General features: G+C 36.7%; 1 protein-coding gene across 5 annotated transcripts in view; it reads left to right on the top strand.

Moving 5' to 3' along the window:
- LOC145688474 (uncharacterized) overlaps nt 1-17,140 on the top strand; it is a 306,168-nt gene that overhangs the window by 223,485 nt on the left and 65,543 nt on the right. For 4 of the 5 annotated variants that reach the window (XM_081762755.1, XM_081762757.1, XM_081762754.1 and 1 more), the window contains one exon: nt 9,361-9,485. In XM_081762755.1, the coding sequence (XP_081618881.1) occupies nt 9,361-9,485 (125 nt within the window). The remainder of the gene's footprint in view (nt 1-9,360; nt 9,486-17,140) is intronic. The other variant, XM_081762756.1, reaches the window with a different exon arrangement.

The following is a 17,140-nucleotide window of genomic DNA, read 5'->3' as shown; positions in this document are numbered from 1 at the left end:
AGTTAGGAAAGCTACAGGAATTGCGTTTAAATTGCAACTCAAAGCAATTGCGTATTTTTTTAAATGTCGCAGCATATGCTTGTAGTATTTACTGTCATTCATTTTCTAAGAGTAATAACATACATTTAATGGCATGTGTGGAATTAAAAATATAAGTTGTTCATTAATCCCCATTTTCAATATAACTTTTGCCAAACAAGCCTCATTATTCATTACTATGATTAATATTATCTCTTCTATTTATTTGTTTTGCAAATCTGATCACACAATTTTCCAGATATAATTTTAAGATATTCATGCGCAAGAAATCAAATCTCTTCTTACACTTTCGTTGTTTAAGAGTACAAAGAGCTAGTACCTAATTGCGTTCTCTTGTCAATTTACTTAATAAAATATGAAATGCGATATACTGTATTTTAACTGAAAAGATAGTATCGTTTTAGTTATACAACCTTTCGTCAAAAAAGTGTTAGAAACAACCAGGAAAACTAACATTGATATACAAATATTCAGATCATGTCTTGCTCCCCCCACTTTTAACGTCCAATCGCCGCAACTGGCCGGGGCTCAAATAAAGAATTCAAATGGAAAGGTATGTCAAATTGGATGACATTCGAGAGCTCGTAAGACACCATTACTGGTAACGTTCCTCCCATATCTGTACAGGGTATACACCAAAGGGGCCACGATTAGTGACTAGTCATACTACAAGTTCAATCTCTGTCACATGTATCGATATGAGATGGACGTCACCAATCGTTCTTTGTAACGAGATTTCGAATGCTATCTAATTTGACATATATATCCTTCCATTTGAAGTTTTTGATTTGACCCCTACCTTCGGCACCCGGGGGCCACCCATTTATCACGAGGACTTCAAGCAATGGGTCTTCCACAATACATTCACTACATGTTAGCAGAAATCACAAACTCCGAACTGACTCTGAAAATATGGGCCGGGGTAAGACATTGTGGACACCCTGTATTAGAGATGCAAAAAAGCCGGCTTTTTTGAATCGATGTTTTTTTTTACATAAAAAGCCGGCTTTTTTGGGAAAAAACGAGAATTTTGGAAATTTTGGCTTTTTTCAACTTCATGATTTTTCTATCTAAATAGCTTTCTTATAGTATATTCTATAGTTAGATAAAAATTCCATGACCTGAATGTGATATTTCGCTCTGAAATTCACCATCAAGATGGATGGAGCACATGTTTTACGAATTAAAGCTAACATGAAGAATGTAGTATTTGAGGGTAATTTTAGAGGCTATTTAACTTTATTTTAACTTTTGAGTTATCGACATCTTTTTTCTTCTCTAGTTTGTCATCCATGTTTCATTTCTAAGAGCTTTTAGTACTCTAGCTTCTAGCGCAAAAGTTAAACTTGCCCGTTTTTCTATTTATCCGTCAAAGCGTACGTTTTTCAATATATCCGTCAAACCGTACTTTCACATTTCTGTTATACTGTAGCTGTGAAGTGATTTAGCAATAATTTTCCGGACACAACCTTGAATACCAATTTATACAAATAATCAGTAGCGGATTTAGAAAAGTACTTTAGGAGGGTTTTTTCTGATTGTTTCGTTTCCTAAAAAGTCCTAATTTTATTTGGGAAGTGCTTGAAGTTTATGAGTACAGGCATAACTAATATTTCGTTTCGTTTATATGTTTAGCAATAATCTTCCGGATACAACTTTAAAAATCATTTTATACTGAGAATCAGTGGCGGATTTAGAAAAGTATTTTGGGAAGGGTTTCTTACTAATGTTTAGTTTTTTTAAACATTCGTAATTTTTATTTGACGGGAGCTTAAAGTTTATGAGTAAAGGCATAAATAATAGATATTTCGTTTGTTGCAGACATTCCGTAACTTTGGGGAACGGGCTTCAGTCCGAAAGACCGCCCCCCTAACCTTCGCAAAACCGTCACTGCTGGTAATTAGTACTAATAACGATTTAAAAACAATAAAAAAGGAAGTCGCCCAACTCACAGTGCACGCACTATTTCTACATTCACAGATGGAATGAAGAAAAGCTTTGTCAGAATGGTCGAATGCTGGTTGAATCCCGGACTTCCCGATAGAAGCGCAAAAGCTAATCACTCAGTCATGTTTGTTGTGCAGTTGTATTTAGCTTAACTTAAATATATTCCGTAGTCTTTTTTTGGGGGGGGGGGGAAATTCCGTAATGATATGTTGAATCCCTCTTGTTAAAAATTCAGAAAACTTGAGGATTGGGTAAACTGTGATGGTGGTTCTATAAAACTTAACTGTAGAATTTCAAGAATATACAGAACCAAAAGCTCTAGATGTACAGCCTTTAAGTGTATCATATAAATCTAAGTATTTCTCTTATGTTTTATTTTAATTTTATTTAGTTTCAAAAAGAGGGTATGGAATATTTTGAAGTAAAAATACTACATACTATTTTGCTAGTTATTTGTGTATTCTTTTAAAAGAAGTGTTTACTTTTAGGGTTGGCTGATTTACACCAACTTTTTTTTTTAATAACTGGTTTAAACCACAAAAATAAAAAAAAAGAAAAATGCGAATCGTGTAAACTTCATGGTGACGTTTCCAGATATCAAACCACCTGCAATAGTTTTATTTCCCTTTCACCTTTTAATCAAGGTGTCCCATGTTCAATTCTCGGTTGAACCACAAACCTTCTTTCATGCGTAACCCAAGTAGCGGTTCGGATGTCAGTTTAAGCGAAAGTCTTCTCCTTGATAACCTCGGTATTTCGTAAGGATGTTAAGCCTAAATATACGAAACAAACCAAATTGTATATTTCTACATGCCTAAATGCGTGTTGTTTTATAAAGAAGCCAATATTGCTTAAATATATTGATAGAAATTGGCAAAATTTATCGATTGCCTACGTAGCTTCCAACATTAGCTTGGATTGGACTTTCAATTATATCTACGTACCGGTACTAAATTTGTAATTTAATACCTCAGTTTTAGCGTACTGATTATGGTACGTTGACCTTTAAATTTTACATGCAAAGCAATAACAGGATTTTCCCGTTATTGTCTTACATTTCAAGTAATGACGGGATTTTCCCAATGGCTAGGGCGGGAAATTCTCAACTTAAGAAATTTACTGACCGCACTTCTTTAAGCTTATGGGAGTTCTTCCGGCATAACCCCGCTGTTGCATAATAACATCAAGGCGAAACAAACTTAGGCTATTTCTGTGAATATGTAATATAAATACATAAAGCAAAAAATCTAAGTCAAAAAAGCCTGGTTTAAACCAAAAAAGCCTGGTTTAAACATCCCCCAAAAAACGGGTTTTTGGCATATTCAAAAACAACCACGGTTCTTGCCAACTCTGCTTACTTTTGTATATAGGAGGTTAAAAAATTCTTATTATATACATTGGTTAATCCTGTGGAATTCATAATGTAAATATGTTGAAGAAAAATTGTTTGAAATATTTTTTTCGAAATTCATAGTTTATTTGCGATATTTTATATTATTATCAGCATCAACCACTAATTAAATGATTTTTTGTGTTATAGAGAAGCGATACAAAGTCTGTTTTATCAATTTAAAGCAGTATTTTGAAAAAAAGCCCAAAATTTCCGAAGCAAAAAAGCAAAGCAGAAAAAAACGAGTTTTTTTTTTCCAAAAAGGCCGGTTTTTTTCCGAGCCCTTGCATCTCTACCCTGTATACTTTATGTTGTTAGTGATATCCAGCTTGCTTGGTGAATGCAAGCTATTAAAGTACTGGTATTAATTAATAACTTTATTATTCATCATTGATCTGCCAAACCGTTCATTTACTAAGTATCAAATGTGTTACAGTCGCCTCAAATCTATTTATAAGATAGATACGGTTCTCTTGTAAATTTTACACCGTACATTGCCTGACTGACTAACCTAAGATTTACCCGCCACGAAGTGGCAGGAAGGGATTTTTAGCACTGCCTGCTACTCTGCTGAGTGATGTAAATTGCTTTTGGTATCTCCTTCTTTGGTTTCTCCTTGGATAGATGAAGTATATCTCGTTTGTTGCTATTGTGTGGCTTAGTTTAGTTTGCTGGCAAGGCTGATATTGTGGTTGTTCTTCTGTTAAGTGCCGTTGTTCTTCGTGAATTTCGGTGAACTCGTTTGTTCTTGCCATAATTTGAACTGGTTTGTATTTTCGACACTCGGCATGGTAGTTTTCTAGTTGTGTATGGGCCAGTTTGCGTAGAGTCTTTTGTTGTGTTGTATAATTTCAGTCTGAAGGATTTAGGTAAGATGAGTTTTTTGTGTTGTTGTTTCTGGTTGCGTTTAGTTAGCTTTCTGTGCGTTTTCTTATTTGGAAAAATGAAAACAAATACAGATTCCCAGTGTCAGTTACTTCGATATTTATGACTTCCTTCTAAGGCAATGTGCATGAAATTGCATTTATTTTTAGCGGCTAGTCATAGCGGCTAGCAACCTATAAGACAGTTACGCCTTCTGAGAGGTGAGTGATGGAAAGGAATTTAGGTGCAGAATATAAGTGGTGATATATGTGCTTTACTGAAACTTTTAGTATTCTATTGCACAATAATTTACAATGATTTGGTGTAAGGAATGTTGATCCTTACCATTAAGAAAGGAAGTAAACATATATATAGGTATATAGCAAATGTTAACTATAACAAACAGAACTTAACGTAGAGGTAACAGATTCAATAAATATATACAAGATAAATGGAAGAAATAACAAATGGGAATTTGATAATGTTTCACTGTTAAAAATACGTTCTTAAATCTGAGAAGCCGTTTCATATCTGTGCTCCGAGAATATCTTTTCTTAGAAACAAGAGTTTGAAGCTCTCATTAATGAGAAATGAAGAAAAGTATACGAGGTAGTATAAAGTGAAACGAGAAAATACACTGTCACTTTCCTTATGAATGAGAACTATCAAATCTCATTTTTAAGAAAATATTGTCTCGTGCACAGATAAGAAACGGTTTCTCAAATTTAAGAATTATTTTTAAAAGTGTATAATGAGGATAAAGAATGAGGCGATGTGAAATGCACAGGACAACACGTGGGTTAAGTTAATCAGACAAATGAAGCTATCTTCTGCCGAAGGGCAACTCTGAACGATGATGAGAACGAGGAAAGCGTAAGTGAGTAAGCAAGGCTAATTACTGTGCAGGATAAGATGGATGAATAAGTGGAAGATGTTTATGGATAATGTAGTCAGAAATGGTTAAGAACGAATGATGTCTTAGAGGTAAAGTATACTGATAAAGCGTCAAGAATAGGGACAAGGGTGTATGGTGATATCGATGTGATGTGTGATGAAAATCGAAATATTAAGTAGTGTTATGAAATAAGGGGTGCTGTGTTTGGAAGCGTTTCCTGATATAGCTGAGACGTAATTTTTCGATGTAATACTGTAGTGTGAGGAAAGATAGGCGATGATATAGCTCTTGCGTGGGGCTAGGCAATCGGACATGAGGGGCTATGCGGAAAGCGTGTCGTTCGAGTTTCGAAAGCTTTTGGTAGAATTTAGATGAAGCGGCTATCTACACTGTGAATCCGTATATTAAGATTAGCCGTAAGAAAACTTTATGTGTGTTTAAGATTGCTGCTGTGCTTTAAGTTTCCAGGTCGTACCAGTTAAGTATTTCAACAGCTTTAGACTATTATAAGCTTTAGTTGTGATATTTGCTAAGTGTTTGTTCCATTTTAAGTAACGATCTTAAGTAATTTCGAGATGGGTGATTGTGTTACTGGGACGTATAGGTTCGTGATCTATATGGAGTGAAAGATGGCGAACGTTTCGACGCACTTTCGATCTTCGTGGTAAAAAGACAATTGCTTGAGTTTTATCCACATTTATAGTAAGTTTCCAACAAGCACAGCAGGCGGTGAAGCGGTTGATTGCAGTCTGTAGAACAGTTTATTTGTTGAATGGTGCTCCATAGACCGAGTATTGTCAGCATATTGAAATAAATGGATCCTGTCTGGGAGCCTAGCCATGTCAGCAATATAGAACAAGTAAAGTAATGGGGCAGAGCCGAACCTTGTGGTGCACCTGGTGTAGAAAAATAGGATGTGAGAGACTAGTGTTAACAGAGATCTATGTCAGGCGGTTGGAAATGAAGCTGTAAATGAAATGAATGTATACCATTGGAAGCTGTAGGGAAGGAATTTGTATATGAGTCCAGTATGCCAGACTTTATCGAAGGCTTTTTCTAGATCGAAAAGTATCAAACAGGAGGGTTTAACTGAATTATATTGCTGAGTGATGAGAGATGCAAGTCGAAGAAGTGCATAATTTACACAAAATGATGGTTGGAATCCGGCTTGTGTGAGAAGAAGATTGTAATCGTTTAAGTAAATATGTAGGCTTTTGATTAAAATGTGTTCCAGGATTTTGCTGAATGTAGAAGTCAATTGTATAGGTCGGTAACAAACTATATCCTGTGCAGGCTTCTATGGCTTAAGGGGCATTACCGTTTTAGATGCCTTCCAGGATAATGGAAAGTATTCAGCACGGAACATGACTGTGTAGATATGAGTAAGTTAGAATAACAGTGAATCAGATCATTTCTTAATATATCGATACGTTATATTCTCTAAGCCGTGCGCATCTGTGTTACATTTGTTTTGGATGACCTGAGTAATATTTTTTTTTTATACTCGAATAATATACCAGTTCACAAAATATGACTATAGCTGCTGTAGGACGACCATAACCTACACATATTCAATGGGCAACATGTCATGCGGCAGCCGTCGTTCATGCAAGAAGGTTTGCATAAGGATATATATGTGGCCGGGAATTGTCCTGTTGAAAAACGGTGTTGAGGTTTACCCGAAGGAAGGTTGTGACCTTGAACTCTAGAACTTTCCTAATGTAGCAGTTGCTGGTGAGGTTGTCCTCCATAGCAGCCGTGATCATATGTTGTACCCCACACCATCACCTGCTGTTTGTCGCTATGACGTTCGACAGTACATGCTGTCAGATTATGCTTACCACGATTATATTGCGTTCTTTGATGTCGAAGGGACATACTGCTGCTTGTCACCATGTTTACTATTCACTTGTTAACATTTCATTACCTGGATGTTATGTATACCGCCCTTTTCCTAATGTGTTTGATGAAGGCAAATATATTGCCAAACTCAGATTGTTAATAACAAGTGTTAGCAGATTTTATGTTTTAATTTCAGTCAATCTTCGATTTTCATTCTGCACTACAGACCCTTAGTTTTGGGTATACGAAAAATTTGAACTGCCCTTTTGTCAGGAAATCCATAACAAAACTTTTAAAAACAATCTTTTGATAATTTGATCTCTGTGGCTTTTTAAGTCTGTACAGGTAGATGGATGAACCGATTAGCAGACCAACATACAGGAAGATATCCGTAAACTAATTTCTCGGCATGTAGGAGCAATGAAACATAAAAAAATACTGAAATCTCGTGTTTAATTTGCTCGTTGTTAGAGGCGTCTCTATTGTCCTCCTAAAATAGAAAGGTTCACTTCCTCCTTTTAACGCAATTCTCTTCAAATTGCATACAAGTCTTCCACAAACTAATTTGGCATCAAGAGTGGTACATAAAACACTATAAACCTTATGAAATGATATATGGCTATTTATGGACATTAACATAGATTTCAAAGGTTTTTAATGATCCAATGATGAAGTTTTCAATGATTCAATGCAAAAAAATATTGTCATGCAACTACAGCGAGAGCGTTCTTAAGATATAAAAGAGGTTACTGACGCACTCCCTTCTACATTCTCATTTTCCCACTAAAATCAATACTGAAATTATTACAAATACCCAACCAAATATTCTACTTGATCTCCCGACAGTATTTTCTTTCTCAATAGTTATCAATGATGAAGGAGAACATTTATATAGTTATCAATAAAGTTTCTAGAACCACAAATCAGGAAGAAGTAGGATTTATATAAACTGTAGAATGTAGTATAAACTGCAGAATGGACATTCTCTTAATTGAATCATAATGAAAAATACTAAGTAGTAATTTGGAAATACAAAACTATTTTAACAACTACTTAGGTGAATTGTATATACAGGGTGGCCCAAAAGTAGGTATACAGTACCGTACTGATCAGCTCATTGCACTTTTTATCATTTCTCATTGTTATCTATCAGGTAAACTTAGTTTCTTTATTATTAGTTCTTAATGTATGTATTTTTGCTTACATCTAACCTCTGAAGAGCCAAAGCAACTAAACCGATAAACTAGAATGTTATAGTTGATCAATGAAGGGGTGTATACCTACTTTTGAACTACACTGTATTTTAAAGAAAAGTTGGCAATCTTATAGAATTCTCATCTTTTCTGACAAACTGATTACAATGCTCTTCATTTGTTCTTCATCCGAATAATTAAGTTTACTGATCCTACGTTAGAAAAAAAAAACTTCCATAGATTTTGCTGATGCACTGTTCAGAATTTCTTTCTGACACGACAACAAATGCATAAAAATAATTTCTCTTTTGCTATATATATCATCAAATAAGTTAATATTTATTTTTTAAAAATAAAGCGAGCATTATTTCTCTCCATTTTGTTCGTTCGCATACAAACGAATGAACATAGTTACGTATATAGAAAAGACTTTTGTTACTAGAAACTCAAAATAGTAAATTCGTAGTTATGTTGTTTATTTAGCGGCTCTAGTCATAAACTATGCTTAAAGCTACTGATGGAGGTCGTTCTGTTAACCAGTAAAACGTTTAATTTTGTGTTTGTTTCTCTAGTACACCTATTTTGTCTTCGTGTAAATAAAGTACATACCATGAAGTGTAATTGTAATTCTAGTAGGCTATGTGTAACTGCGCTCTTCATCTTGGGTTGGAACTCGAATAATCAACATCATTGTCCGCAATAGCCAATTACAGGAAGCCGATCATCTTGCTGTAAGCAAAAAGGTCATTGTCGATAAGAAAATTTCTTTGCTTTCACCATTGCTTTGTAATGAGCATATATCAGTTACGTCCACACATTAGTATTTTTGCATTGAAAATATCTGTCAGTCATGTTCAAAAGATGCAGAATCATATGTAGCCTTCTCAATGTAACTCAAGAAATGTTGTTCTTTTGATACCGGTGTAAGAATTATTCATTCACGATCATAATAACCTTTATTTTTTTTAACTATTGACAATGTATTAGCTTATTTTTTGTTCTTTATTTTAGAGCTTTCCATGCATCTCTAGCTTATTTATGTGTTTTTGCAACATAAGCATTGCTGCTTCAGAAGAAGTTAGCAAGCAAAAAGTATTGTACAACATTCGGAACATACGCTGATTCTTCTTAATTTGTCAAAATTTCATGTTGATAAGGCTAAGCTTTCATTTGTTTCATTTTCATTTCAGCCTTCCATTGATATTGGGCATAGTGTTGGGTATCCTAGCAGCTATACTCATCTTGGCTATAGTATCGTGCTATATGTGTCCTTGCTGTCTTCTCTACAAGAAACAACAGGCGCAAATAAATGGTGGTAGGTGACGTAGGAAAGTTTTTGGATTATCATAATTACAAACACAGCAACTCTATGGTTAGAGATTACTAAATGAGGTCTAGTTCATGTTTGTTTTTGAATTCTTAACGAAAATTATTTTCTACATTTTCACGATGCCAACGTGGGGAAAAAATCAGATTATGAGTAACATGTATTAACTAAACATACAAATTTATCTACAAAAGCTTACTTGATGAACGATATATTTCAACCACGTTGCTACCTTCACTTTCCATTTGTTTTTTCTTTTAAATGGCATTAATTATATTTGCGAGTTGAGTTTATTTTGAGTTTAACATCCCTTTCAGCAGCGAGGCTATATGAGACAGAACCTACTGATGAACGTGGAAACCGAATCACATGAGCTCCCACAGGGAATCGAAGCCGGGTCTCCCATATCAAAGGCGCGTTCGCTAACCACTTAGCCACGAAGGAGCTCCTAATTATATATTTATATATGAATATTAGGTAGGGGAATCGATACAAGGCCCGCGATATTTCGATTGATTCTTGTAGTACTAGACAAGACAATTACTCATTATATACTGAAATAAATATGTTTTGTTCGTGGCTTAGGATTTTACATCTGAGAAAGTGGTTATCCAACCCTGTTTTAAAGCTCTAATACAGGAAAATCAGCAAATATAGTAATTTGTATTTAAGATCTACGCTACTGTTAAATGTCCTTATCATATACTTTGCTAGGCGAAACTAATAATACAATGGTTTCACCAAACAGAAATAACAGAAGTGTGATGTAACTCTTCATATTTGTCTCATTCAGAGCACCACCATGTTTTACTAAATTCAGAAACAATCTATAGAACAACAATATCATTTCAATCTCAGAATCACAATCTATTGCTTTTGCACTAATCTTTTGTATTTCTTGCCTTCCCTCGAAATTAGTGAATCGCCCTCTCTCAGAGCTAAGGTAAAATAAATTGTGATTGTATGGCAATCGTATGCCGGACACATCCATTAGTAAATGCTATCAAAGTACAGTCCCCTCACATTTTGATTTTGCTCCTAGGCAAAATTTTCTGAAAGGAAACCACAACATTTTATATTTTTTATGATGATATATTCTGGAGTTATTCAGAAAGTTTTTTTTTTCTTTTTCAAATTTCATTTGAATTGTTAATTGCCATCTCCAATTTAGAAACAATTAAGAAAATTTCCTATTTTCGTTTTGGTTTCATTTGATTTGGAGTTTAGCTTCCCTTTTAGCAGCGAGACCACATGAGATATGAACTTATTGCTTAACATGAGGTCCGAACCACATGATTTCTCACCGGGAATCGAACCTCGATCTCCCACGCCGAGCGCGCCTACGCTAACCTCTTAGGCATGAGAGGGCTCGTATTTTTATGTTATTATTGTTATTTTTTGTTATATTTTTGAGGGAGTGTGATACACAATTGCATCATTTTGCCTTTCAGGTCTTACTGAGAATATTGTTACGTTCGACGTTCTCAAAATAATAAATGGAAATAAGAAATGTTTAGCTCTATTAATGCAGGTGTTTTGGAAGTGTCCTCTAATAACAAATGCGTATTCAGTATTTTTGACGTCGTATAAATTGCTAAAAGTTAAACAATAAGTTTTGAGCTAAGGTGTTTTGTAGGTACTGTATCATCGTGGAAAGATACTCTGATATTTTTTTTCCGGGGGAGCTCACGTGCAACGGATTCCACATTAATCAGTATGTCCACGTCTCATATAGCCTCGTTGCTGAACGGGACGTTAAACTCAAAATCAACTCAACTCCAATAACATTCTTAGTTCTACCTTGTGTTCAAAAATGTGAAAAATGACCAGCGTTCCCTAACGCTGCACTTCTGTGTAAATTGTATTATTTCATTATATCTAAATAACAGTTAAATAACTTTTCATTTATTACAAGTACAATTATGTAAGATAATGCTATTGTAAGAAAATGTTTATAACAGATGATTTTGCTTTGATAGGCTGTTATGACTTTATAATTCAGTTCTGCTTGTTCTCTGTATTTCTTTCTTTTTTTTTTTTAAAGAAAGCATGTAATTGATAAGCTTTTGTTTCATTGCCAAAATCAGTGTGTCATAGATGTAAAGCGGGAACTGGTTTTTAACATATTGTTTAAATTGTTTGTTTCTTCCTCAGTTTGAATGTTGCCATAGCATATAGTCTTTCTCTTTCTACAGTTACCAAAAAGAGATCGTTGCCTGCTATTATCCACCAAAACCATAAAATAGCGAGCAACTTATCGATCAATTGTCGTGGGCGTCGATAGCACAGAAATACAAGCAAATGTCACCTAAATTTGAACCTTGCTTCACTGTTAAAATCATCTGCCCTTTAAATAATGGAGATCTGTTTCTTTGTCGTTCACAGACCATGACGAACTCGTTCTGCAAGGGCAAAATCGTGCATAAAAATTAAGGACAATATTTGCAGTACACTCTCCATTTACGACCACAAAGGATTCTTTGCAAATAGCCTGGCGTTCGATCGAAAAATTAGCCATATGGCTTCCTGTGAAACAAAGCCTCTCATTGGTTCCAGTTTTATAAAGAGCAGCAGCCTCCGTGAATGTGGTCTCTCAGTAGTTTAGCCAATTTTCATACCTACTGATCAGGCCCTGGTTAAACAAAAGAAAATATTCTCTACAAAGGCGTTAAGTAATATGCTTTTAAAATAGACTTCCTCTTTGTTCTTGCGACGTTTTACATCACCATCTACTGTTTCGTAGGAATTGCCTTTTGTTCCAATACGAAGCATGTCATTCTTTTCCTTCTTCATCGCCTTTGGAAAATCGAAGATTCATTCTCCGCTATCCTCCATATAAACTTTTTTTTCTGCTATTGTCTCGTGAGTAATTTAATGGGGAACTAGCCACATAAAGACTTAAAATATTACGAACACAGAAAAGTACTAGATGAAGTTGATAGATTTACTCGTTTCATTAAATGTTATTTGTGATACACCTAGCATCAGAAAATGATAACCATTTGAATGAATGGGAAGTTTCTTCTTTACGTAGCATACTTAATTAGTCTTTGTCTAAAATTTCTTATGGTTAAATAATTAGTGTCCTTACCTTGACACGGACCTCAGTTCAATTCCCGATCAGAATTCAAGTGATTTGAAGCTACATGAAGTTATGCCTTTTATGGCTCTTGTGCTTAAAAGAAAAATCGAACTACAAACAAGCAATATACTTAGGTATGTGATTTATCAACACACTCTTGAATTTTCAAAAAAAAAAAAAAAATAAAAATAAAATAAAATAAAATAAATAAAAAAATAAATCACGAAACATGACTTTTTTCTTATATTCTGATTTCTTCTTAACTTTAATCGTTTATTCTTTTTCTTAGTTGTCAATATTTCGATACTATAAATCGATCTAGTGCCAAAATGTATTGCCTCTAAATTTCAGTTAAATTAGGATTCTACTGCGGAAAAAATCCCAGAAAACTTCTTTTTTCAGTAAAACTTCATGTCGTTGTTCTAAACAATATCTCAAAAGTCCTCACTGATATTGCTAAAAATCCTATTAAAAATTTTAGCAACTTAAAAGACAAGGATACAATATTTCCATAAAAATGTCGTAAACTATTTGGCCTCCGACAAAAATACTTTGTAGGATACGTTGATGCTAGTGGTCTACGACGTTTAATTGCATGCATGGAGAGTATGCCCGCGATCGTTCGGTCTCTTTGATGGACGGATTCCGGTTCCCTCGCACGCCGTCCGCAGTTAGTTGATTTGGACCTGAGTCCTCGTGCACGAAGTGTACCGCCAGGATTTGTCCCCTGCCTAAGCGATATAACTCCCATGTGAGGTAGTGGGATACGCCCACTGAGCGGCCAGACCGAAGTCCTGAGTGCCTACCAGTTAACCTACTGGTGGAGGCAGACTGCTAGCGAGCCAGTCCTACCATGCTCTGCAGGCATGTCGCCCGAGCGTTATAAGGCAAGCTCACCTCCCACCCATGCTCACCGTTATCCAGATTCCTGGTATTGGCTCCCATGAGCTATCGAATCTCACGGTATGACCATAGCCCGGCAGAGTCCAACCCAAATCCGGGGCCCCAGGCAATGCCCGAGGGGGCTTGTTCAATCCCGACCCTGCCTACCTCTATCGTTCAACTGGCAACCGCCTTGTCGTGTAGAGATACCATCTGTACCTCATCCCGGACCCAATGGTACGTGTTAAGTCACCATTTGAGTTTGGTGCCAGCCCATATCCTACAGAGTTTCCTCCCTTCCGCGAGATCAGAGCCTTTACCCAAATTCCTGGGTTTGGCCTCTCCCCCACCTCCGTTCAGTCCCTCGGCAGGCAGGAATCCGACACTCCCTTCCCGGTAGGGTCGTCCAAGTAATACGGGACTTCCTTTAATTACAGTAGAGGTACACCGTACATTACCAGAGCCAGAGTGATGTAGACCGATTGCTCAAGGCAGACATTTTCATTTGGGAGCCGTGTCTCCCCTGGTAGGCCCGCCCAAACAATATGGGGCTACCTATCTTTTACGTGTTTAGGTACATCGTACACGTTGTAGCAATGCTACTTATCCGAAATTCAATGATACGTGTAAACCACCATTAGAAGGGATACCCACACCCTTCCTCGATAGGGCCGTTCAAACAATACAGACCTATCTCTTCTTACGGGAGAGGTTAACCGTACATTACCAGACCCAATGGCTAATGTAGACTGTCTACCTTTAAAGACACTGGCCATTTGAGAGCGGAAGCTTCCCTGGTAGGGTCGTGAATACTGCACCCAGTCATTGACAACCAGTATGCAGCAACACTATCTCAGCGCTCCTGAGTACGAGATAGGATACTAGGTATCCCATCCCGGACCCAAGAGCAAGCACTACACGCTCTTTGAGGGCAATATCTACATCATCCTCCCGTTAGGGTGCTGGATCCGCCCACATTGGACACACCAGCCATCCACTCTTTCATACGTCTTGGGGTACGAAGTAGCCTTACCTCCTGGACCCAAGAGCACGCCCTAGTTGCCCATTTCGGGGATAGCCGAAGCCTCAGCCCCGCCGGTAGAAGCGGCAGTCAAAGACTACCAACTTCACTGGCTACGTCACACGTACTCTCCCACATACAATAGCACGAGTTAGTTGCCCATTTCGGAGAATAGCTGAAGCCTCACCTCCGCCGGTAGGTTGTTATCCTGATATGCGCTGACAACTAACAGACGTTGTCAGCTTTTAGCACAGGATAGACAAGATTGAAGCGTGTTCCCACGCTGCTTTCGAAACCCTATCTCCCCCTCATCGACGACCAGTTCACCACAAAGCATGTGAACTGGCCCAAATTGAGGGGCTCCCTCCCTCTTTTTCAGCACTGGCTTGGGACCGGCCAACTTTGCAGGACAATTGTCATACTGAAAATTTGCTATAAGAATCGTTATATTACTTTTTCTTCGTTTTGTGTGTGTGTGTAAAATTGTCCGTTTCGGAGATATTTCGTTCCAAAGCTAAAATACAATCTTTTAGTTTAATGTTCCATGATTATGCCCTTTAGCTTAAAGGAGACGGATGATTGAGGCAAGTGAATGATGGTAGAACTAATGCTATGATAATGTAGAAGGAAACGGGAGTGTCCGGAGAAAACCCACGAAAACAATATTGTCCACCACAAACATTTTTGGTCACGAGATCGAACCAGGGGCCACGCTCTACCACAGAGCTACCATGATCCTCCTAAAGTACATTTTCTAATTCTCTCTAATAACAATTTTTGTCGGAGGACCAATAGTTTACAAAATTTTCAAGAAAAATGTTATTTCTTGACCTAATACCCGTTATATGTATTTTAGTAGGGCGGAAGTTGATGGTGATTTTTAAAATATTGTTTATAACGACAAAATTAAGGCCCACGCAAAAATTGAGCTTTCTGGAAAATTTTCTGCAGAGAAGATTTCTTTTATTCTAATTTGACTCGACTATACTGCAACTTAAAATATATGGTATTCATGTCTTATAATTTTAATAACCTAATGTGAGGTATTTGTAAACAAATAATACAATCAACATTCCTATATAGAATCATTCATCCACCCAACCTTGAGCTCCAAATAAGGAAGAATAGAAGAAGACTGAGCTGAAAATTATTTTCTCTACAATTCGATAGAGCAACGAAACTTGTCACATTTATGAAAAGGTACAAAACCTATCCAACCTAAGTATACTCAAAATCCATTCATTTAGTACTCTGGAAACTACGCTTCAAACCTGAGCTGAAAAATTACAATATACGTATAATAATCCTACGAGATCTAATTTCGTATGATACGGATCATCTCTCGATATTGTACTAAGGTATTATAAAATTGTCATATCAACATATGTTTCACTGTTGATCTAGTACTCCTATAAATATACACCATATATTAAAAAATCAACCACTCCCGTATACTGACAAAAACATGAAACAAGACATAATATTTCTGCGTGGTATATAATACACTTTGGGCAATTTCCCATATTCTATTTTAAGTTATACTATATAAAGTTATAAAATCTGATTCAACCTGTATTAGTTTCTAATATATATGTATGCTTCTGGTAGGACTTGAAAAAGAAAACTCGTAGAATGAGAAACATGATCTCCTGCTTTCAATTCCATCAATCACGTGGTGAGTTTTGGAATGTGAAATTCATGCTGTGAAACTCTTGATTTTTGAACAATTTGTGAGAGAAGACAAGTGTTGCAATAGGTTCCCTGGATAATCACGTGCTGAAAATAATTCAAAGATATACGGTGGAAGGTTTGAGGAAGTGTATTGAAAATGATGATGGATATAGATCACACTTTGCATTGAGTAATCTGTAACTTTTTTTTCAACTCTTTTAATTCGCAAAACACGAAGTGCATTAAGATTTGATATAGCAATATGTATCTTCTGAAATGACTTTTTATTGTGTAATTTGATTTATAATATATACAGGGTTTTCATAAAGTATGAACGGATTTAATTCGCTTATAATTTACATAAAAATGCTCATATTGAAATCAAATAAAGTGCAAACGGTAGCGGAAGGATTAAATTTTTCCCTGTAATCTGCACCAGCTCAGTTGATTCTCCGCCACACCTCCAACTGGACGCCATTTACGTCCACACATTCGTGTAGGCGGCGCTGGAATCCACTCACAGCGTTCCGCCGTGTTTAATCCGAAATGCCAGCCACAGACGCCCTGATTTTGTCCTTTAAGTTCTCGAAACCACTTGGCTTCTTCGCATAAACTTCCGTTTTCACATGACCCCAAAGCCAGAAGTCGCAGGGGGTAAGGTCGGGTGATCTTGGCGGCCAAGCGGTCGGTCCACCGCGGCCAATCCATCGGTTAGGGAATTTCTCGTCAAGGAACTGTCTCACCTTGATTGCGTAGTGAGGGGGTGCCCCGTCCTGTTGGAACACGAGGTCGTTCTGGATTCCACGTGCCTCCAGTTCCAGAATGAGGTATTTCTGCAACATATCCAGGTACGAATCTCCATTCAGGTCTCCTCTTCAAAAAAGAACGGTCCAATCAGATGATCATAGGACACAGCGCACCAAACGTTCACTTTAGGGCTATCTCTCTCATGTGTCTAAAATTTCTTTGGGTTTTCCGTGCCCCAAA

This window comes from Thermobia domestica, chromosome 6 (assembly GCF_964235325.1).
Source record: "Thermobia domestica chromosome 6, izTheDome1.hap1.1, whole genome shotgun sequence".
NCBI lineage: Eukaryota > Metazoa > Arthropoda > Insecta > Zygentoma > Lepismatidae > Thermobia > Thermobia domestica.
Note: the sequence above shows the minus strand (reverse complement) of the source record. Positions and strands in the feature narration are given on the sequence as shown.